Source organism: Cavia porcellus, unplaced genomic scaffold, assembly GCF_034190915.1.
Source record: "Cavia porcellus strain 051 isolate PalLab524CR breed Dunkin Hartley unplaced genomic scaffold, mCavPor4.1 scaffold_32, whole genome shotgun sequence".
Classification (NCBI taxonomy): Eukaryota; Metazoa; Chordata; class Mammalia; order Rodentia; family Caviidae; genus Cavia; species Cavia porcellus.
Window position 1 is genome coordinate 23,242,583 of NW_026947515.1, and position 22,977 is coordinate 23,265,559.

At 42.8% G+C, this 22,977-nt stretch overlaps 1 protein-coding gene across 1 annotated transcript in view; it reads right to left on the reverse strand.

Moving 5' to 3' along the window:
• Positions 1-22,977, reverse strand: part of Sap30bp (SAP30 binding protein) — a 36,059-nt gene that overhangs the window by 11,745 nt on the left and 1,337 nt on the right. Inside the window, exons 2-4 of the mRNA XM_003461418.5 lie at positions 22,395-22,504; positions 19,314-19,361; positions 1,940-1,982 (exon numbers count right to left, since the gene is read on the reverse strand). Coding sequence (XP_003461466.1) covers positions 1,940-1,982; positions 19,314-19,361; positions 22,395-22,504 — 201 coding nt within the window. The remainder of the gene's footprint in view (positions 1-1,939; positions 1,983-19,313; positions 19,362-22,394; positions 22,505-22,977) is intronic.

The window sequence follows — 22,977 nt, forward strand, 5'->3', positions numbered from 1 at the left end:
CAGCCTCTTAAGAGTGCTGGCATTACAGGCATATGCCACCATGTCTGGTTTAATTTATATAAAAAGAACAGAACTTTTATGTAGAGAGTAGATGACTTTTGCCTGAGGTTGAGGGAAGAAACCACATACAGAGGTGGGTGAAGCAAAAAGGAAAACTTTAGAGATGGAAGTGTTCTGCCTCGTGATCATGATGGAGAAGACACAACTATACACACCTGCAAAATTCATCCAATAACACACTTAAAACCAGCAAATCTTACTCTGAAATTATACTTCAATAAAGCATTTTTATTTATGTATATATATTTTGGTACTTGAACTCCGACTTTCCACTTGCCAGGCAGGTGCTTGTGCTGCTAAGTTATATCCTGGGTCCTAAAGCTTTTTTAAATGTGGCGAGAGCTTTTTAAATGGTGGCACAGGGCTATAATCCCAAAACTTGAGAGGTTGAGGCAGGAGAATTGCTGTGAGTTTGTAGCCAACCTGGACTATACTGTGAGACCTTGTCTCAAGGGGAAAAAAATGTTGAGAGAAAAAGTGCCCAGTTGCCCATGGAAGACATGAGGCTGAGCTGGCTGAAGCCTACATCTGTTCCATTCCTTGTCGGGCACTGCTAGTGACAGTGGAGGGCAGCACTGTGTCAGCGCACCAACAGGCTGCTCTTTAACCCCAGTTGTGACATTTCTCAGTAGTAAGCAGCAGTCAGGTGGGGTGCAGAGGAGAGGAGGCCAAGACGTCTGCCCATAGATCCCCAGTAGCAATAGGCCACCGTCCTCCTAGCAGACACGTGTTTGGCTTCTTCTGCTCTTGAAGTCAACTACTGCATCCTTACTCTTATTACTACCTAAAGGACATGCACTGGAGTATAGGAAAACAATGGCTTTTATAGGATTTGAAATATTCGAATTCCATTCATTAAGGAGCCCAGGGACTAAGGCAGAATCCTGTGAAGGATGTAGGTTGCTTGGAGTTGTCATGCTTCCACTCAACCGTTTCTCAGAAGACAAAAAGGATTCCTAGATCTTTAGTAAGGGGTAATCACAATGGGATCCCACCTCCCTCTTCCAGCAAGAGTCCTACTTCAAGAAAAAAGACAAAAAAAAAAAAAAAAAAAAGAGTCCTACTTCAAGAAATGACAGGTAGGAGGGATTCTGGGGGAGCCCGTCTAGACTAAGGCTCTGGTCCTGATTTAGTGAGTCCTGAATGCCAAGACAGACACACAGGAGTGGGCTCTAGAGGTGTTCTTATGAAGTGGAACTAAAGCTGGAACTCACTTTGAAGATCAGAGGAACAGGCAAGGAGAGCAATAAAAACCACCATGGAGAGGGATGGCTGAGCCCAATGAGAGGACGCTTCCCCTGGGTCAGGCTTGTGGAGCCCTTTCAAAGTCCATGGCCAAATTAGAGACAAAGGGCTTTGTAAAAGGACAAGAGGCTGGGGGTGGCAAAGGACAGGGATGGCATGTGGTTTTCCAGAAATGGCTCTGTCCCTCCCAAGTCACCAAGGACTCCAGAAGCCGGGCTTCAGATGTGTTCCTGCACGGAGACAAAGAAGCCGCATGCTAACTCTACATGCTGAACAACACAAATATGTTAGAGGAGGGGGAGAGGGTACAAAGACAGAAGCCTGGCCCAGGGCACAAGGGGGAGGCGCAAAGGCCAAAATGAGTTCCCAGCTGACGGGAACTAAACTCCCGCCTGACAACACTGGCAATGGACCAAAAGCCCAAGAAAACCCACCATTCAATCTGATTTTCAAACAAAAACTTCCTTAGGGTCTCACCCAATCACCCTAGAAATGCCAAAGGTCCCGAGAAGAAGTATGAAGAAAGGACACACAGCGGAGAGAAGCCCAACACACAGAGGCTGGTGTGGCCCAAAGACAGCTTGCTCAGGGCAAGGCTTAAAGGTATGGCCCTGGGGATCCCAGGGGTACTTACCCACTAACTCCTGGGGATCTCGCTTCTCTACTTCTGTATTATCCTATCAAAGAGAGAAATACACAAGAAGTAAGATTGGGCTCCCGAGTCACAGTTGCTCTCTTCACTGAGACATCTGGGATTTTACAGAAGAGGGAAAAATGCTGCCAGCACACTAATGGTAAGCAGTGCCTAGGGGGCTCCTAGGAACCTAGCGCCTCCTACCCCTCTTCCCCCAGCACAGCAGCAGGTATCAGAGCCTCACACCAGTCTTCTGTCAACGGCCTCCAGCAGGAACCAGTACTGATACCAAGGAGACCAAAGGGCAGTGATGCTGCTAGGGGCCACCTGTGTAGCCTGTATCGTGCTTGTTGTTCCTGTGTCCAGACAGTCGGGTGGCCAGTGCCCTAGAGCACTATCCTCTGCCAGCACTGAGGAAGCAAGAGGGGGACCTCGTATTGCATCTGACTCTCAAGACTGAAGTGAGATTACCTGTTCCCGAGACTGTTTTCTTATGTTTAGTTTAAGCAAAAGAGGGGAGAATATAAAGATAAAGGAGTGCATGGAACTGCAAAGCATGCATATAGCACACCCCTAATAAGTGAAAAAAGAAAAAGGCACCCAGTTCAAAGTGGGCTCTCTCTGATCTTCTGATTTTTTTTTTTTTTTTGAGACAGGGTCTTCCTCTGTAATTTTGCGGCCCTTGACCATAGCCCAGGCTGGCCTTGAACTTGCAGCAGTCCTCCTGCCTCAGCCTCCCAAGTGATGAGATTATGGGCATGCACCACCATGCCTGGCTCTCTCTGAATTGACTCTACAACTCTTCCTCTGTTGTTCCAAATGTAAAATGGTCAAGAATACATCCGCTTCTCTAAAATCATTAGGATCAACGATCTCAAGTGCCATTTCAAACTAATGATCAAAACTGTAAAATCTAGGTTCATAGAAAGTTGTTGGATCTTATTTTCTGTCTCTCTGCTTGCTGAGGGAGGACATAAGACTAATAACTCTGCAACAAGATCTTCACAGAAAAATAGCCACAGAAATTTTGGTTCCACTTACATGAAAAAATGCTGCATCAAACATCTCAGGAGAGTGTGAGGAGTGTTATCAAATTCATGTCCAGTCATAGCAGGACTAGAAGTTCTTAGCCCCCTTCCCTGGAAAGTCCTTCCTAATCCTGAGGCCAAAATCCTCCATCTCTGCTGAACACTGCAGCTATTCATTCAAACTGCAAGGACATACTGTTGAAGCCAGGCTGCCTAGCAACTCATCCCTTTTGGCCTCTGCTCCCTGCCAATCAGGTGGGTAACATGGAGGTTTGTACTGGGCTGAGGTAGAGAGGGGTAGGAGGTGGGCCTGAAGGGCTGCCTAGTCAAGTTCAAGTTGGAGTCATAAATCAGTGATTCTATAGAGAGTACCAGTATCAGGGGACCAACAACAACCTCTTTGTAGCAGTGATTCTGAAAAACCCCATGTTAAAGAGCCAGTCAATGACAAACAGGGGATTGTAAACTTTCCTCCCATTTTGCCTCTAAGCAACTGTTTCCTGGGTGCTAGTTATGCGAAAGCATCAACTGAGTGTGGACTACTTTCCCCACAGCCAGGTGACTGGTCATATTGGAGATGGACCTATAAATCCTCTAAGGGTTCTACAGTCACTGCTCTCCAAGACCCTGTACCCTTTAAGCCCCCTTGATGGGCAAAAATGTGGGAACAGGCTCTACAGGCACTGAAATTTGTGTCTCTGTGTGTGTGCATACACTTTTCATTTTGAGGCAGGGTTTTGCTAAGCTGACCAAGCTGGCGTTGAATTTTTTTTTCTTTTTGAGACAGGGTCTCACTGTGTAGTTCAGGCTGGCCTCGAACTCACACCCCCTCCTATCTTAGCCTCCCAAGTGCTGGGATTACAGATGTGTGTCGCCACACTCAGCTATAGCCTTGAACTTGTGATCCTTTCTGAACTTGTTTCAGCCTCCTGAGTAGCTGGGACCTCAGGTCTACTGACATTCTATTTTTTTTTTTTTTGTATCAGGAATCAAACTCAGGACCTTGAGCTTGCCAGGCAGCTACTGTGCTGCTGAGCTACATCCCTGACTCTGCTGACATTCTAATCCAGTATTTATCCCAGCGTGACAAGAAGTTGGCCTCAGACATGTCAGGTCTCTTCATAGGGAAAAATATTTGTTACTTCAGGAGTTCCCAGGTACAGTAAGAGGCCAGACACTTCCTTGTGGTTTCTTAGAGCTTTTGTGGCCCTCGAGATGGAAGGGGGAAGGCTGCACATGGTGGGTGATTCCTGCATTTCACAAGGGCCTGGCTGGCTTAGTGGCGGCTGTTTAGTCAAATCTCTGGAAGAAAAGATATGATGGGGATAAAAAAAATCAGTCTTTTGCATTATGGCTTGGCTCTCCATGCCACCCAAATGAATCCTTCTACATGTATGTGCATACAAATTGGGTAGTTGCTTTCAACTTGCCAACTAAGTATCTTTGCTGGAAGGGTCTGGAGAACTAGTGAGAATCTCTGCCTCCTGCTGGTCACACTTGTCATGTATTAAAGGTATTTCTTCTGCCCAACCCCAATAAGCTAGGTGTGCGTCAGCTGAGCCCCAGGTGCTGTGTCACTGCACCAAGCTTCTCTTGAAGATGACAATCCAGTGCCCCTATTCCTCAGATGCTCACTCTCCCACAGGAGCCTCACTGTGACTGCCCTGCACAAGGGAAATAAGGAACTGAGTCTGCAATGGAGATGAACTCAACAACTCCCAGAAAAGCTCAGTGCCAAGATGACCACAGAGGACAGTGGAAAATACTCCATGGGTACGTCTCAGAGCCACCAATACCTAATAGGTCGCCTCTTTTCCAACCATCGACATTGACACCATAAGGACCTCTGCCACAAATGGCAAGGAAAAGAGAACTGAGGCAGGGGCTATGTCACACTAAAGACAAAGGATAGACAGGCATTCTTCTATGGGTCATGGTGGATACTAGGAACTTAGTATGAAAATGAATCAAGCCATCCATTACGGTTATCATGAAGCTAATGTAAAAAATATGAAAACGTAAGCAGACGAAAGAAAGGCTCCTATCATTAAATTGCTAGTAGTGTAAAAATAAATGTTACAAAACCTGCTCTTGTTAAGTCTCACCATGTTCCTAGATAGGCAGGAAGAAGGAAGAGGGTTATGAAGACACAAGTAAAAAGCAACAAGAAATCACTGTTCCTTTTTCTTTCCCCCAAAGCCATGTTATGAAACGCACAGGTGATTCCTGTCTTGACTTGTATAGATCCATCCCTCTGGCTTCTAGTTGGCAAAAATAATGAACTCAGCCTGAGCTCTATTTACCAGTCAACTGCGTCAGCCAGGATGCATGGAACCCACAGCCCCAGGACAAGGCGGCAACAGCATGCAGCCCTCAGGCCCAAGAGGTTCAGGGATCCTCACCCAGTCTCTGAGGAAGATGAAGTGTGGCCTGGGGAAGGAAAGGAGCTTTCCTTTTCTCCTTAGGAGAAAAGACAGGTAAAGCTCTCCAGTTCAAAGTCCAATTAAGGCCAAAAAAGGAAAAACAAAACAAAACCCAAATTCACAGCTTTCCAAAGAGGCCGAATTACAAACAAACAGGGGAAACAGACAGCAGGGCGGGTCAAAAATCCTAAGGGAGGCAAGGACTCCTCTTCCTCCACATCCTCCCCCACCTGCCTCTACCTGAGACTGAAGTACCTGCAGAAGGCTGGAGAATGGTCCCAGTGAACCTGCCGATTTGGTTCCTTAACTGTGGCTGTTAAGAATGCACCAACATGGCTGGAAGTGAGTGACAGGGGCCACACTGTTCTCAGGAATTACAGAACTTGGAATGTGGGTCCCCCTGCAGAGAACACAGAAGCCTAGCTGCCAATGGAGCTGGCTGGCAGAGGAACGAAGTGGCAAAAGTGTGGATTCATGGAACTGGGAGCTGCCCTTTGAGTTGGATTTGCTCAGCAGAGTGATAGCAGGTCTGCACTGAGAGAATGGGGCCTTGTTTATTTATATTTTGTACCAGGAATCGAACTCAGGACCTTGTGCTTGCCAGGCAGGTGCTGTGCCACTGAGCTATATCCCTGGAGGTTTATTTATAGCCAACAATGCTTTTAGTCCTTCCTGGAATCAGGCCTCCAGAACACACACAAGCTCCAGAGACAAACTTAAGACACAGAACTGATAGCATCTGGATTTTGCCAATCTACATGTTTTCTTCTTACTTTTAGGTATACAGAAAGCACTCTATACCTAAAAAGCAGGGCACAGGGAGTCTCTCTCAAGGCCAGGCACAAGCATGCAACTGACTGGATTTTTTCGATTGGATAATACACAGCAATGTGGTAAACTGATACCAACCAAACCTTTCGTTCTCAGACCTGTGACCGCTCACACATTATGAAGTCCTAACAGTATCTCACTTAATAAGCAGAGTAGCTACTTAAAAGTCAGTGTTTACCGAGGTCTCGAGGCTCTGCTGACTATTTTAGTTCTTTTCTCCCTTCTCCATACCAGCTTGCTACAATCCCTGGTCCCTGACTGTGCTTGCCTAGTAAACCCTGTGCAGATCCAGACCTCAGTCTGGAGAAGCTTCCCCTATGCCCAACTCCCTAGTCACTGGAGATTCACTGCCTTGCTTGGTGGTGTCATTTACTGCCTGGCATGGGCAGTGCCTGGCCAGAGAAGGTACTCAAACACTGAAATCTCTCTGTCTCATCAGTGTTTTTTCACTGCGTGCAACGTTTCACAGTTAATGGTAACCATAAAACTGAGCAGTATAATAAATAACTCTAAATCTTCAAACCTGTTTAACTCAGTTTTGACATGTGCATCACTGAAAACAGAAATAGGCAGCAGCAGATGAACTAAGAAAGGGGCTGGACTTGCAATAAAAAGGCCGAAGCTGGGATAGGCAGGAGGGACACTAATACTAAGTTAAGATCAATTTATTTATTTATTTTTGTCTTTTTTGAAACAGGGTCTCTATATGGTTCAGGCTGGCCATGTGCTCACTTTGTAGCCCAGGCTGGTTCTGAACCTGCAATGATCCACCTGCATCAACCTCCCGAGTGCTAGGATTATAGAAGTGTGCCACCATGCCCAGCTACTAAGAACAATTTAAAAACCAAATTCTTTGCTTTTCTTACCCTCCTTCAAACCTTTGGGCATGATGTGCCTAAAAACTTGGATAAAAAGATAGAACAAGGGGCTGGGGATTTAGCTCAGCGGCATAAGCGCCTGCCTTGCAAGCAGGCAGTCGTGAGTTTGATCCCCGGTACCGATAAAAACGAAAAAGACAAAAAAAAAAAAAAGATAGAACTAAGGCAGATGTGATAGCATTGTCCCAGCTACTTGGAAGGCTGAAATGGCTGAAATGAGAGGATCACTAGAGCCTGCAGGTAGAGGTTTGAAATCAGTTAGCCTAGCACTGCCACCAACACACACACACTCATGAATTACTGCACAGTTACCTTATTTATTCCACAGATAATTTACTGAGCACCTATTACATTCCACGCAATGGGCTAAGTCCTGGAGATAAAACACAAAAATTTAATCTAGGGGAACTATAGGTATTATTCTAACATCTTAATCAATGATCTCATATTTAATTTTCATGGTAGCCCTAGGAAACTATGCTCTGAACCACCAGACAACAACACTGCTGCTTCAGAACTGGCATGCCCTAAGTGGCATGCTATCCCCAGGAAGCCTTCTTGAGGATATCAATGTGACAATCACAAGCATGGTTGGAGGTATTGGAAGGAAAGTTATTGTACAGTGAAGTCATAGAACTCAGTGTAGTGTGAGAACATCCCCCCTCTCGTGGTCTAGTTGCTGCTCCTACCTGTAGAATAGCCTATCACCAGCTCATTTCCTTCAGTTGTATCCTGTGGGCCAGGACTGGGCCACTGCCATGGGCACACAGCCTGCTAAGGAATGGAAACACTGCACTTATCAGAAAAATGGGCGGAAGTCGGTGGAGCTGCCCTGGATGCACTGGAATTGCCTTTGCTCCCAGACAGCTTACCAACAGGAAGGCTCAGCTTCTAGCAGAAGGGTTAAACAAGCGTTTGCCAAGACAAAGTAAGCTAGCTCTAGAATTGGTGCTGCAGACTAATGAAAAGGCAGGGAGGGGGAAAGAAAATGGCCTCTTTCTCTAGCTGAAAAGTTTGGTTAAAATAAAGCAGTATGGTTCAGCTTGACTGAGAATATGCTGTCTCCTGAAATATGTTGCAATCAACCAGATTTCAACATAAATGCAAACAGATGGTCCAGAGCTCTTCCCAAAGGGGAGATTTTTGTTCTCTATTTCAAGTTTCACTTTACATTTGAATCATAACACCAAAGATTTTTTGTTTCTTGACAGCTGTAGAGGATGGTCAGGGCCATTTTACTCTCCTTCTCCAAATCTCTGGAGTTTTGGAGTGGGCACATCTGGGTGCGCAGTATGTACTGTATCAAGAATAAGAGTCAAATTCTTGGTGATGGGGCCCAGCCATACTTCATTTTCTCAAGGCTTCCCACAATGACAGTTTAATGCTTTAAGCTAGGAAGATAGAAATTTAAAGCCAGTCAAGGATAAAGGAGATAGCTCTACGATCTAAAAATGGCAAAGTGAAGTTAGTGAAACAACTCTACATGATCAGCATATTACAAAAGCATTATCCCATCAGAGAGTATCAACCTGAAGTATTAGGTTAGCACCATCAGGGCAAACATACCTGAGATATCTGAAAGCCAGCAACTGGTAATCATCTACATATTGGTAAGGAAGAGGAATTCACTATCCTTAGCATTAGAAGGAAAGCGAGTATGGATGGCTAGGGAAAAATTTACCTGAGTACAGCACTCTGGAGGATAAGGCAGGAGGGTGTCTGCGAGTTGGAGGCCAGCCTGACCTATATATTGATACTCTATCTCAAAAACCAAACCCCGGGGACTGGGCATTTAGCTCAGCGGCATAAGCACCTGCCTTGCAAGCAGGCGGTCATGAGTTCGATCCCCCGTACCGATTAAAAAAGTTAAAAAAAACAAAAACAAAAACAAAAAAACACACCACACCACACCAAACCAAACAAATTAGGAGCACAAAGGACTAAAATCCTGTAAAACTCAGAAATCACAAAGTAGCCTTTCAAAGAACATGGATTAAAGCGGAATGAAGATGGGACGTATTCAGTCTCCCAGGAGAGGCAGTTTTCTACATCATATAATTTCAAAAAGATGAGTCCTAGCTGGGGAAGGAGGAGCCTTGCCACACCTTGGTTAGCAATCCACAGCATCTGGCTTGAAAAGAAAGGGGTATGTTGGGGCTTGCATGGCAGATAGCGTAGACCAGGCACGCAGTGGATCCATCTCAGCTCCAGAAGCATAGGGAATGCAGTGGAGGTTCTGGAAGTTTCAGCTTCAGTCTACTTGGAACAAGTAAGGTAAAGAAAGCCCCTTTGGTGGTGTGGTAGAGCCAAGACAGGGATAGGTGAGGTTGTTTTTTCCCTTTGTGTGAGATCACAAATTCAAGCAATTATAGTGCTTCCACCTAAAGTGTTCAGCTTAAGATTTAGCAAGGCCTTCTTAGGGAGGCAGCAGGACAAAGCACCTGGTTGGATTTCTTTCACTTGGACAATAGGAGTGACTTTTGTGGTCTGTCTATGTGTCCTTTCAGATCAGGTCACTACACAGGCAGACCTCTAGGCCCCCTCTAGGTGGGTTTTCCTGAGCATATCCACTCCATAAAATTCTAGAAATTTCACTTCTGCAAGGACAGCCTTGTGTGTTAAAAAGAAAGCCATTCATGATGCTAACACCAGGTAAGTGCTAGATATTATCAGAGTCGCTAGATATTATCAGGGTCGGGTATTCTCAAAAGTTCAAAGATCACATTACAATTTCCAGTGAGAATAGGTGGTTCCCAGAACAGCGATGGTCAAGGGTCATTTCCCTCTTTGGTCCTGGGTAAGTAGCGCTGTAACTTTTTTCTCTAATCAGCACTCAACAGATTACAGGGCATGGGAGAAAGAATGTATAGTAGGAATAAGTGGAACACTAAACCAAGATGGAAGGGTCAAGCCTTCCTCCCATGCTGGAAACAGAACACGCTAAAACACTCATTATTTGAGTGTTACAATATCCTTACAGGGCAGACAATATTATGTTCATTTTGCAGACAGGTAAACTGAGGTAAAGTACAATGAAGAATACTTTGTATTGTAAGCAATGGCAATGCTAAAATTCAAACTAGCTGGGTATGTGGCTGACCATAATTTGACTACTTGAGAGGCTTAGGCAGGAGGACCACTGCAAACTTGAGGCCAGCCTTGACTATAAAGTGAGCTCAAAGCCAGCTGAATTATATAGTAAGACCCTGTTTCAAAAAACCAAAAAAGAAATTCAAACTGAAGCCTCTGTGGCTCCAAAGATCACTTCCCCAAGATGAGAGTCTGCAAACAGCAACAATTTCTGTAAAGGAAGCTAGTCAAACCAAGGATAAGCTAATATTGAAGAGTAAAGAGGGAAAACACTGTTTAGGAATGACTCTAGCTGGTCGCAGAGTAGAGCAGGTATTAGACTCTCGACTTAAGAAGCAGATGGCCAGATTTACTATCTTCCAGCTATGAGGATCAAGAAAACCACTCCCAAATCCATGAGGCCCCAGTGACTAATGCCTGAGTAGACCAGAGCGGAAGGGCTAGTCCTGAAGACTTAATCACTCAAACAGTGGGTGCTGTCACCGAAGTCAGCCTAGAAACTTCCTGGGACTCACAGAAGAAAAGCCACCAAAGCCTAAACCTCATTTAAGTACTTCTCTTTTCCTGGGTGAAGAACCAGGTAGATTTCCAGTGAGAGCTGGAGCTTCAAAGGACAGGTTATTTCTTCTCATCTTATATGAACACAGCAGGTTTCTGGTCCAATATATAATCTCACTGGACAGAAACCACATGCATGATGATATTTTACTCAATAACAACTATAAAAATGTATTCAGGTTAGGCTACTATAATGTATTCATTCTGACTTAACCTGTGAGGCTGACACAAATATGAGTTGGAGGGAACTGATGTGAAAAAGCACAATGCATTAAAGTCGGCATTATTACTAGAATAGGAGTTGGATCTCATGAAGGTTTTTCTTTTCTTTTTGAGACAGGGTTTTATAATGTAGTTCAGACTAGCCTTGAACTCACAGCCATGTATCCTCTTGCCTCAGCCTCCTGAGTGCTGGGATTACAGGTGTTTATAACTGTGCCTGGCTCCAAGGTTTTCCTTTTTAAAAAAGCATTCCACATTTGAAATATTTAGAAAACTTAACACTCCTAGCAAAAATACTACTTATACCAGCTTTACAAACATTTAACTCATATACCATACAATTCATACATACTTAATTTTAAATTATTTGCATCGTTCTGTTAATAGTAATACATTGAAGATGGAAACAAAAATGGATGCAAAGTATATATACCATTATTAACATAAAGATGAAAGAATGAACTGGGCCTGGTGGCACACAATTATTTCCAGTCGTACAAAAAGACCCATGGCTCCTATCTCATCCCATATCACCCCCCCACCCCCGTACTCGTACACCTAGAGTTCAAGCAGGAAAACTGTTCTGCAGAGACCCTGCAGGAGACTCTACCGTGTCTTTAGTTAAGTGGTCAATAAAGAAAACATTAAGACCACCATCTGTAGAGCTGCCTGCATACAGCTGCTGGAAGGGTTTTTTTTTGTCTTTTTTGAGACAGGGTCTCTCTATGCAGTTCAGGCTGGCCTTGGGCTCACTTTGTAGCCCAGGCTGGTCTTGAACTTGCAACAATCCTCTTCTCTTAGCCTCCCGAGTGCTGGGATTACAGGAGTGCACACCATACTTGGCCTCCTGGAAGTTCTAACATCAGTAGTGAATAACAAATTCCACCTCAGGAGTTTTCAATTTCTAGATCTTTGAATCTTGATACTTCAGAACATCAGAAATAATGAGGACTTGGAGGGAAGAGAATGAGGAACCACTGAGTCAGGTCTGCCTCATACAAACCCTTGTCTAGACCCAGTCAAGAATGCCCTGCCTAAAAACCCCAACTTATTTCAGGTTAGGTATGGACAGCCAGCAGAGGCCATGCAAGGGCTTAAACCGCACGCCACCCCAACCTTGAGTGATCTACCTAACCTGTGAGACAAGGCACCCCAGGCCGTCAGAGCACGTTTCACACGGTGACACACAGTATAAAACGTACGGGAAATGCAACACTAACTAACACCTGTCAGACACCACATACATTTACATACTTTTTCAAGTGACCACATTGTAAGGCTAGTAATGGTTAGTATTTGGGGCTAATTAATTATGAAACAAGACTGCTACGTATTTCTCTGGCATAGGGACTCTGAAAAACTACTGAGATACCAGTATGCTGAGAAAATGACTTGCAGGATGACGAGCTTACAATTAGACACAGTTATGCTGAAAAGACTGCTCACTGGTTCATTTCTTCCTGACAATCACCTTCACATATGTTATCTCACATTGCCATCTCAGCTACCCTACAAAGTAGGTATCATAGCCCTGACTTCACAGATGGGGCGGAGTAGACTGTAGGCTATGTAGGTTGAAGCCAAGCCAGGGTGCCACTCAAGTCTTCTGTCCACAGGACCACTAGCAGGCTTGAAGCTGTAAATTCTACATTTCTGTAGTCCTTTTGGCCTGTTAGAATGCCCTGCTCCAAAGTAGTAGGGATTAAATCCAGGCCCTCATGCAAGCAAGGCAAGAACACTTACCCCTCCCCCTACTTTTTAAAATTCTGAGAAAGGGTCTTGATAAGTTGAGCTGGGCCCAAACTTTTGATCCTTCTTGGCCTCTTGAGTAGCTAGGATCACATGCATCAGCCAATATGCCTGTTCTCCAACAATTTAAAAAATGTTTTTTTTTTTTTTAACCTTAAGGTCATACATGCCTTTAAAAAATGCCAGAACAGTTTTTCTCCAATTATGTTACCTCCTTAACCCAGACACTCTTTTTGTTTTTACAGATGCTTGCTCCTTGGGCCAGAAGGATTCTTTTCCCAAATCAGAGCTTAGACCACAAGACTTTAGGGAATCGGCTATCCCAGTCCTTCCTAGCCAACTCCAAATCATCAATCCCTATGCTTGTTTTCAAAGGAAGGGTGTGTCAGGGACAGTCAGTGAGTGGAAATATCTCCATCCACGGGAACTGTAGGAGTGGAGAAAAAAATAAACAAAGGAAAACATTCCAGGGCAACCAAGGTAAAATATGGACAGAGGAGAATGGCAAAGAGAAACACTCATATGCCAAGGGTAAACAATAAAGGGAACACTTGATTCACCAGGGATCCTTCAGGCGTCCCTTGCCTGAAGACAGGAGCTGCAGGACTGCAACTACTAGTCTGACTTTTTCTAGGACAGCAGTGCCACCTTCTGTTGAGGAACCAGAGCATATATGTAATGGACAGGCCGCTTCCTGAGGAAGTAAGACTAGAAACTTGCAGTTAGAGAAAAAGCAATCGAATGAAAGTGCTAAAGCTTCAGCAGCCTGTGGAACACTCAGCTGGCTCCGCTCTGAGCTCTCTTCCCATCTGCAGCAATCTGAGCACCCACAGAATTCAGTCCTTGCCACCCTAACTGGTTGACAAGACGTGAGACTCCTCATGCAAGTAAGTCCAGAGTTGTTCTCTTCTTCAAACCCCTAAATGGGGGATTTGCAATCATACATAATTCCAAACACTAGCAGGATAAAAATTAGGGCAATTTTCACAGTCTTGGCACTTTTTAAAGTCAGCAGATAATAACGTTTGGGAAAACTTGATCAAGCTTCTCCACTGTACCCAAGGACTTCTCCACTGTACTCTTTCCCAGAAGGTTCCCAGGGAACTCCTTAGGGGTTTAGTCCAAATTTATTTAGTAAATTTCTTTCCTGTTGGGGCTGGGGATTTAGCTCAGCATAAGCGCCTGCCTTGCAAGCAGGCAGTCCTGAGTTCGATCCCTGGTACCGATAAAAAGGAAAAAGACAAAAAAAAAAAAAAATTTTCTTTCCTGTCTTTTGTTTTTTGAGACAGAGCTTCACTATGTAGTCCAGGCTGGTCTTGAACTAACTCATGATCCTCCAGCCTCGGCCCCAGGAATGTTGGGATTATAGGTGTGTATCACCACACACAACCTGTAAGTTTCTTCTAGGGCACTTGCACTCAACTCACTTTTGGCCTGAGATGAAAAGTTCTTTATTATGTGAAGGCAAATGTCTACTGTGTAATTCTACGCACTGCTTCACATTCTGAGTCTGGGAGCCACCCCCTTTCCCTTTTAAATCTTCAAATATCAGAATGTGACCATCAGCTCTTTCCAAGCCTCTCTTCTGGTTCCTTTGCCTTTTCCTCACTGATATGGTTATAAACAAAGCAGCCCATTTAACTTAAGAATATCTTTGGTAAAGCAATTAAAATGACTAGTTTTATTAAATCTTGATTCTTGAGAACAAACCTCCTTTATATTAGGTGTGATGATATGAAAGATGTACATAAACACTTCTGCTGCACACCAAAGACTGAATGGCAGCCTTAAGGAAAAGGACCACTATGATTGTTTCCGTTGCAAACTGAAGTAGTTGCTCTCCAAGGAACACCTTCCCAGCCCCCGTAACTGGCAACTGAACCCAATGCTTTTGCACTAAGCTATGTTCCTAGCATCTTGGAACACCTTCTGTGTGTGCATGCACAAACACACGACTTGTGATTGAGCCAGGGCCTTCCCACTGAGCTATATTCCCAGTCCTTTTTTTATTTTGAGACAAGGTCTCAGTAGGTCATTAAATTGCCCACACTTCCAGAGTTCTGGGATTTGGACATCTCCATCACGACTGGCAAGGAACACTACCTACTTTTTATAAGAATGACTGAAAAACAGCCTTGTAATTTGAACCTGTGTATTTGGTAGATGCACATTTTCTCAAAAATGAAGTGTACCACTCCCAGGAAAACTCTGATAGTACTCCCTACTATAGCCCTGACTGGTTTTTAACACTTAATAGTTGTCTAATGAGAACAGTAATGTCACTAACAAATACAATGTTTTGAAGACCACGGGACTACATGTGTCAATGTTCAGGAAATCTGCTTTACTAAGGAAACCAATATTGCCTGATAACATAAAACCACTGGTGGGTAAAAGACTTGTTGGAAGTGTAATGCAAACCCATGGCTTTAGGACAAAAAGTTCAGATTAGGGTTTCACATTCCACACTGCAACTAACCTTTAGAAAACTACCACTTGTTGAGTTTTGATGAAGTATCACAAAAGAATAACTACTGTGAATTTCCTCCCTTCAACTACCTATCTGTGTAAATTTAGATTTTCTTCAAATAATTGGACCAAGCTGGATATAGTGGTACATGTCTACAATCCTAACTACCTTGGAAGCTGAAGCAGAAGGAACACAATTGAGGCCAGTCTTGGCAACTTACTGAGGCCTCGTCTCAAAGAATCTCACACAGGTTCAATTCCCAGTACTGCCAAAAACAAAACAAAAACAAAATATTTAACAAAAAAATGTGTCGTAACAGACTGAATTCAGAGCCATTATGTGAATCCAGCTGATTTTGATTAAGTGGCACATTAAAGAGACTCGGGGCTGGGGATTTAGCTCAGTGGCATAAGCACCTGCCTTGCAAGGAGGCAGTCGTGAGTTTGATCCCCGTTACCGATAAAAAGATAAAAAAAAAAAAAAAAAAAAAGACTACATTAAAGAGACTTGTAAAGGGTAAATCAATGCTCAGTACTAACATCCTTTTTTGTTTTGGAAAAAACTTTTTCAGAAAAATGTCATTTATCTTTACATGTGATGGGGTGATTTTTTTTTATTTTCAGACAAGTAAATATAATTTTTCCAGGCATGGTAGAACACACCTGTAACCCCAGCACTTGGGAGGCTAAGGCAGGAGGATGGCTGTAAGTTTGAGGTCAGCCTGGGCTATGCAGCGAGATCAAGGCCTGAACTACACAGTGAGACCCTGTCTCATAAAGCAAAACAATAAACAAACAAAATAATTTAAATTTTTCTCAGTTTTAACTTCTAAGAATAGTAAATATCAATAGATAAAAGTCAAAATTAACAAACATTCTTTGGGATTCTCAATTTATAATTGTGTAAATGAACAGTAGTACCTGCCTGTAATTCCGGCCACTTGTGAGCCTCAGGTGGGAGGATTATGAGTTCAAAGCCAGCCTAGGCAATTTACTGAGACCCTGTCTCAAAATAAAATAAAAAAGGAATGGGGCCAGGGATACAGCTAGCGGCACAAGCGCCTGTCTGGCAAGTGCAAGGTTTTGAGTTTGACTCCTGGTTAAAAAAAATAAAAAATAAAAAGGCAAGGATATAGTTCAGTAATAGAATGGTAACCCAGCATGTGCAAGGCCTACCTAGGCCTAATCCCCAGTGCTGGGGGAGCAGGTGTCAGAGGAAGGAAAAGCAAAGTAGAAGGGAAAATGCCACCTAGTGGAAAAAAGCTATGACAGCAACTTTCTTGCTAAACGAACCATACCTGTAACAAAGATCTACTCTAATAACATGTAATATCTTTAGAAACTTTATATGCTTGAGAAATTGTCAAATTAAAGGTTAGTAATTTTTTAGCTGGGCCTGGTGGCACACACCTGTAATCCCAGTACTACAGAAGCCGAGGCAGGAAGATCACTGCAAATTCAAGGCCAGCCTGGGCTACACAGTGAGTTCAAGTCCAGTCTGAAACACAAGGTGAGACTCTGTCTTAAAACAACAACAAAAGATTTAATCTTCAAATTAATCAATTAAAACTTAAATGTGCCAGAAAAGTTCTGCATGTGAGGTACAGGCTTCTACCAGAAACCCTGGGACGTAAACTCAGGCAAGAGGGAGCCAGGGCTACAGAATCACAGGAGACTCATGCTGCGGATTGCTTCTAGTCCTGGGGAAGACCATGGGGACTCTTCATGGTGATCTCTGGCATCCCAAGGGACTTGAATATATCTAAACTGGCAGCCTGTTTAAACCTTCTGTGTTTATCCTCTAAAAGAATTAAATAGTTACTTGGAGGGCTGGATTTTGTTATGACTTTTGAGGACTGCTTGACAGGAACAGCAATTATTACATGAAAACTTCCTTGCATATTGAGACTTGAAATTCAAATGACTGAATGAGGAACAAAAAAGCACATGGGTTAAGGGGGAGTGTGAATAACAAGTCTTTTTACCTTTGCTAGAAAGAGATGGCTGATCAGAAGACATATTCACAATCTTCTGAAGCCTGTCTCTTTCAGTTTTCCCCCTATTCTTTATTAGCTGCTCCCAGACAAACGGACATTTAAGCCAGAGGTTTTTCATGGTTCCCCCCCCCCCATAAATGCATGTCTTTCCTCAAGAATTCACTGTTGGGGCTGGTCCGATGGCAGTGGGTTATCAGAACTTATTAACATTAGTGTCACTAAAGTTGGTATACCACCCCCCCACTGCTAAATTTCACTGGCTTTAAAAAAAAAAAAAAATTCACTGTTGGCACCACAGCACTCTAGAAGGGATGACAATCAAGACATGCACCTCATACACTAAGCAACTCCTCCAGGTAGCCTTAAGCAAAAGCAGCAACTGTACACATGAAGGCTCCAGGTCCCACAATCCTGCTCTCTCCACAACTCGAGCTCTACCACTTGACTTGTTTTACACACGGGCTCTAAGTCCCACATGTCCCAAATCCCAGGACAAAAGAATACTACAACCACGACTGCTACACTATGGGTTTCACTTGATAGCCTGAGGAGAGTAGGACTATCTTTGAAGTAGGCCACAGGTCTGCCTGTACTCTCCTACCAGGAAAGTCTTAGAAGTTTGTAGGCCTGGAATTTTTAGTCTGCACAGAAAGTAGCTTGAATTTAATTTCTAGAGTTCACATTTTCTTTTTCTTGTATGCTAGTGTCAAATCATTCTGTTTTTCTCTCTGGTAGTGGTGGCTGACCCCAGGGATGCTCTATCATACCACTATTCCTTTTACTCTGAGACAGGGTCCTGCTAAGTTACTCAAGTGGGACTCAAACTTTTGACCCTCTTGTCTCGGACTCCAAAGTTCTGGGATTTCAGGCATGTGCCACTGTGCCAAGCTCCAAAACTTACTGTCTTGGTAAAATGCATTTTTATTTGAATCATCTGAATGTCTGCAACATAGTTGTATCAAACCACAGAAACAGTCCAAACGTGGAAAAGCCTACGCTGTATTTTCTTTCTTCTTTCTCTCTCTTTTTTTGTCTGAGATAGGGTCTTGCCATACAGTTCAGGCTGCCCTTAGGCTCACTTTGTACTCCAGGCTGGTCTTAAACAGCCTCCCAAATGCTGGGATTACAGGGGTGTGCCACCACACCCAGCTGTATTTTCAGACATGCCACTGGCCCGTCATATACATAGGTTCTGCATTTATGGTTAACTAACTGCTGACTGAAAATGTTAAAAAAAAAAAAAAAAATTGCAGCCAAGCATGGTGGCTAAGACCTATACTACCAGTACTCTGAAAGACTACGGCAGAAGAAATGCAAGTTAAGACCCTGTCTCAATTAAAAAAAAAAAAAAAAAAGTGCTGTGGAGGTAGCTCATGGGTTCCATGCCCAGTAACAACCTTCCTTAAAAAAAAAAAAAAAAAAAGAATCTACACAATACAGTATAACAATTACTTACAAAGCATTTTCACCATAGTAGGTATTATTAGATATTATAAATAACCTGGAAATGATTTAAAGTATATGGAAGGAGTTAGGCATATGTCTGGATCCCAGAATGGGGGGTAGGGGATGAGACATGAGGATTGCAGGTTCAAGCCAACCCTGGGTAATTTAGCAAGACTCTCTCTCTAATTAGAAAATAAAAAAGGACTAGAGATGGAGCTCAGTGTGAAAGCCCTTGTTTCTGTCCCTGGTAGCACCAAAAAAGAAATGAAAAGTATATAGGAGGATGTGTATAGGTTATATGCCAATACTGTGCCATTCTGTGTAAGGGAAGTGAGCAGCTGCAAATATTGGTGTTTACAGAAGATGGGACTATGGTGTCCTGGAACCAGTCACCACAGATATTGAGACTACTGTTTTAAGATTACAATCAGACATCATTTTCCTAAATCCACCAGCTCACCTTGAGGGCTGTAGTTTCAAAGCAGTTTTTCATTACAAAACTTGGACCCTGTTCTTCAGTCCCAGAGTGACTGGTTTAGCTTTTTTTAGTTTTACCCTGGAAAATGTTCACGTGGTCACATAGTATGTTAGTGGGACAGATCTTGACCAGACATGGGACTGAGCCAGAATGTTAAAACACCTTACTCACATCCAGCCACCCCACCACAGCCAACACCAAATACCTTTGGGTCATCAGTCTCAGGTTTTTCAGTCTCTGAATCGTCATCTTCCTACAAGACAAAGAATTTAGAGGATTAAGCTTAAAGAGTGGGCCTGCGGAGTCTCACATGCATATCTAGAGTTTGGAGCAAACAGCCATTTACCCAGCCAGGGCATCCCACCAGCAACCCCTCCCTATATCACAGGACCCAGAATTAGAGAAAGAGAAGGGGTAAAGGAGATGTTCTGAGCAAAACAAAAAAAAGCTACTCAGTCAATGGCCATTCCAATAGTACCACAGTCCATACCAATAAAAACACTTGAGGTTAGGGACCGGGGATTTAGCTCAGTGGCATAAGCGCCTGCATTGTAAGCAGGCAGTCGCGAGTTCGATCCCTGGTACCGATAAAAACGAAAAAGACAAAAAAAAAAAAAAAAAAAAAAAACACTTGAGGTGAAAAAAATCACATAAAAAGTAGAGAGAAGATCCAATCTGCTTCAGAAAAAAGACCAGACCACAGCATAAAACAGTATAGCACATTGTACTGAAGTATCAATTATTTAGAACTCTCCTTCACTGAGTTTCGAACGCACAAATACAACAGACTTGGACCTACCACTTAAGACACTGTTCAAAACATCAGTGCAATAAGTCACACACAGCTACACTTTAGCTCTTCAACTCAGTGGCACTGGCACTGATATGAACACAAAGTGGTCATCAAATGACCACCGCAAGTGACCCAGGAAAGGCGAAGCTAACGGTGAATCCCAACTGGGGTGGTTCTGCCTCCACCTGAGTGTTCATATATTGTTGATTCACCCAGCCTGTTCCTTAGCCAAATGAGGTCTGCCTGATTCAAAGTACCATGCAGCGAAGGCATTCTCTGAAGTGAGTCCACCACTCCACTAAACATTAATGTCACTGCAATAAAGCTCAATTAGATGCTGTACCATCTCCCCTCTTAGCTAGCTAAACCCACCTTACCTCTACCCCCTGCAGCACTCCCAATGCACAGAAGCCTTTAACTAAATGCCCAAGAAAAACTGATTTATTTGAAACTATTACTTTCAACAAAGTTACACTTCAACCCAAACATGACAGTACTCCAGATGTTAATATAAACACCATCAAAGAGATACAAACAGTATAATTTTGAGACTTAACTGCCCTCTAAAGTGCTATTGAAACAAAGGCTTTAGATGCAGTCTCGATTATCTTCTTAAAATGCAATCAGCCAAATAGAGATAGAGCTCAGCTGCATATAATCACATTTCAGAATGTCTGTATGGGATACGACGAGAGGATTTTACTAAAATATGAAATACAAGTTGGGTACAGTGGCATACACCTGTAATCCTAGCACTGAAGAGGCTGAGGAAGAAGGAATGTATCAAGTTCAAGGCCAGCCTGGGCTCCATTGAGTTCATGGACAGCCTAAAAACATAGTGAGATACTGTCTCAAAAACAAAACAAGCCAGGCATAGTGGTGCTTGCCTGTAATCTGAACACTCAGGAGGCTGAGGCAGGAGGATCACTGTGAGTTCGAGGTCAGCCTGGGCTACAAAGTGAGTTTAAGGCCAGCCTAAACTGAACAGAGAAACCCTGTTGCAAAAAGACAGAAAAAAAAGTTTAAATATAAAGAAAATTCTAGAAAGTCAAATATAGGAACAACATTTCAAAAATGCACACTATGCAAATGTATTAAATTATGGATACTAAAGCGGTATGTATGTACTTGAAAAAAGTGACGAAAAGACTTTTCTACAGAATTTCAGTCAACTCTGAATTAATAGCATTAAAGGGTAGGGCTGAAGGGATGAAAGTATCTCATGAAAGAACAAAAAATACATTTCTAAGCGTGGTATGGAATGCCTGTACTGCCAGCTAGGCAGGTGGCTAATTGAGACCCTGCCTCAAAATTTAAAAAAGGGCAGAATATGTAATCCAGTGGTTCAGCGCCTGTTTAACATACAGAAGGCCCTGGGTCTAAACCACCAGCACCAAAAACCCCAAAATATTTCTGTTTAATTTGGAACATCCCTCCCTCTCTTTGGTGCTGGGGATTGGATCCGGGGTCTTATGCTAGCAAAGAGCTCTATCACTGAGCTACATCCATAGCCCTAATCTGAAAAGCATTTTAATGTTAATTTTTACATATTAACATGTAATAAAATTTTCAAACATCATAAAATTCCCTGTGAGTGTTTCAATTAAAACTGTTGCACCTGGCCATGGTGGTGCACACCTGTAATTCCAGCACTCAGAAAGCTGAGGCAGGAAGATCACCATGAGTTTGAGGCCAGCCTGATTTTTCTTCAAACTTCTAACTTCTGCTGCTTAGATGATTATATAGCCTAAATCTTGTTAATAAGAACATAAATTCTACTTTATTTGTTACCGTCAACACCTACTTAACTTTGGGGAAGATTTGTGATCAAGAACCAGGCAACTCTGATAAAAGTGTCAAAAACAATGATAAGAATGAAGTTAAGAATGACCAAAGTGGATGAAAGAAAATAATTTTCCTTCTTTATCATTTTAATAAACCTAAGTATCTGAATGACCCCCAAGAAAGGTTGAAAATAATAGAGTTGATTGCAGATTTACATGAAAACACCAATAAGGATGAACATATTTACAAATGAAATAAACTATTTAAATCAGGAAAAGCAACATAAAACACCCACTGACATCTGGATAAATAAAATAGCCTACCATCTTGCCTTGCAAATTTCAACTTGAAAATTCATACAAAATGATTCAGGTGAAAAACAAATGCAATTTTCAAATATAGCAGAACTATTGATATTCAAGCCAAACAAATGAGGACAAGGGGTAAAATTAGTTATGAAATAGAATATTGTTGGCCCAGTTTTTTTTTTTTTTTTTTTTCCCTTTTTGAGACACAGTTTTTCTACACAGTTCAAATTGGCCTAAAACTCGCTTTGTAGCTCAGGTTGGCCTTGAACTCACAGCAATCCTCCTGCTTCAGCCTCCCAAAAGCTGGGATTACAGGTGTGTGCCACCACAGCCAGCTCTAAAAGCTTCTGGTAAATGAAATGGTGTTTTGAGCAGTTCTAAATTTGGGAGATTCACCTACCGACTGTTTGCTGTTCTCATCTTCCTCTTCCTCATAACCATCTTCATCACCTCCTATACGAGAAAAGTCATCCTCTCCATAGGCATCAGACACCAATCCACTTTTCTCTTCTGAAACAGAAAACAAGAAATGAAACAAAGACGTAAGAAAACTTTCCAGTGATCTGAGCAGTCAGAGTATTTCTGAAGATAAAAGCCGAACTTAAACCTCACATAAGTGACCATATGCCTAGATTCTGCCTTTTGGAAGGCCACATGTTAGTGGATAGAACTATCTGAACCAGCCATATTTATTATTTGTTTGTTTTTTGATACCAAGGATCAAACTCATGACTTCATGTTTGCCAGGCAGGCACTTGTGCTGCTGAGCTATATCTCTGCTGAGCTATATCCCTGGCCCTGGATAAAACTATTAAAAGAAAAGAGAAGAAGATAGATGTGTTGGTGTACACCTGTAACTGCAGCTTCTGGGAGGCTGAGGCAGGAGGATTAGAAGTTCAAGCCCAGATTGGGCAACGTAGTGAGACTATCTCAAATGTAAAAAATAAACAATAAAAAGGGCTGGGAATATAGCTCAGTGTGAA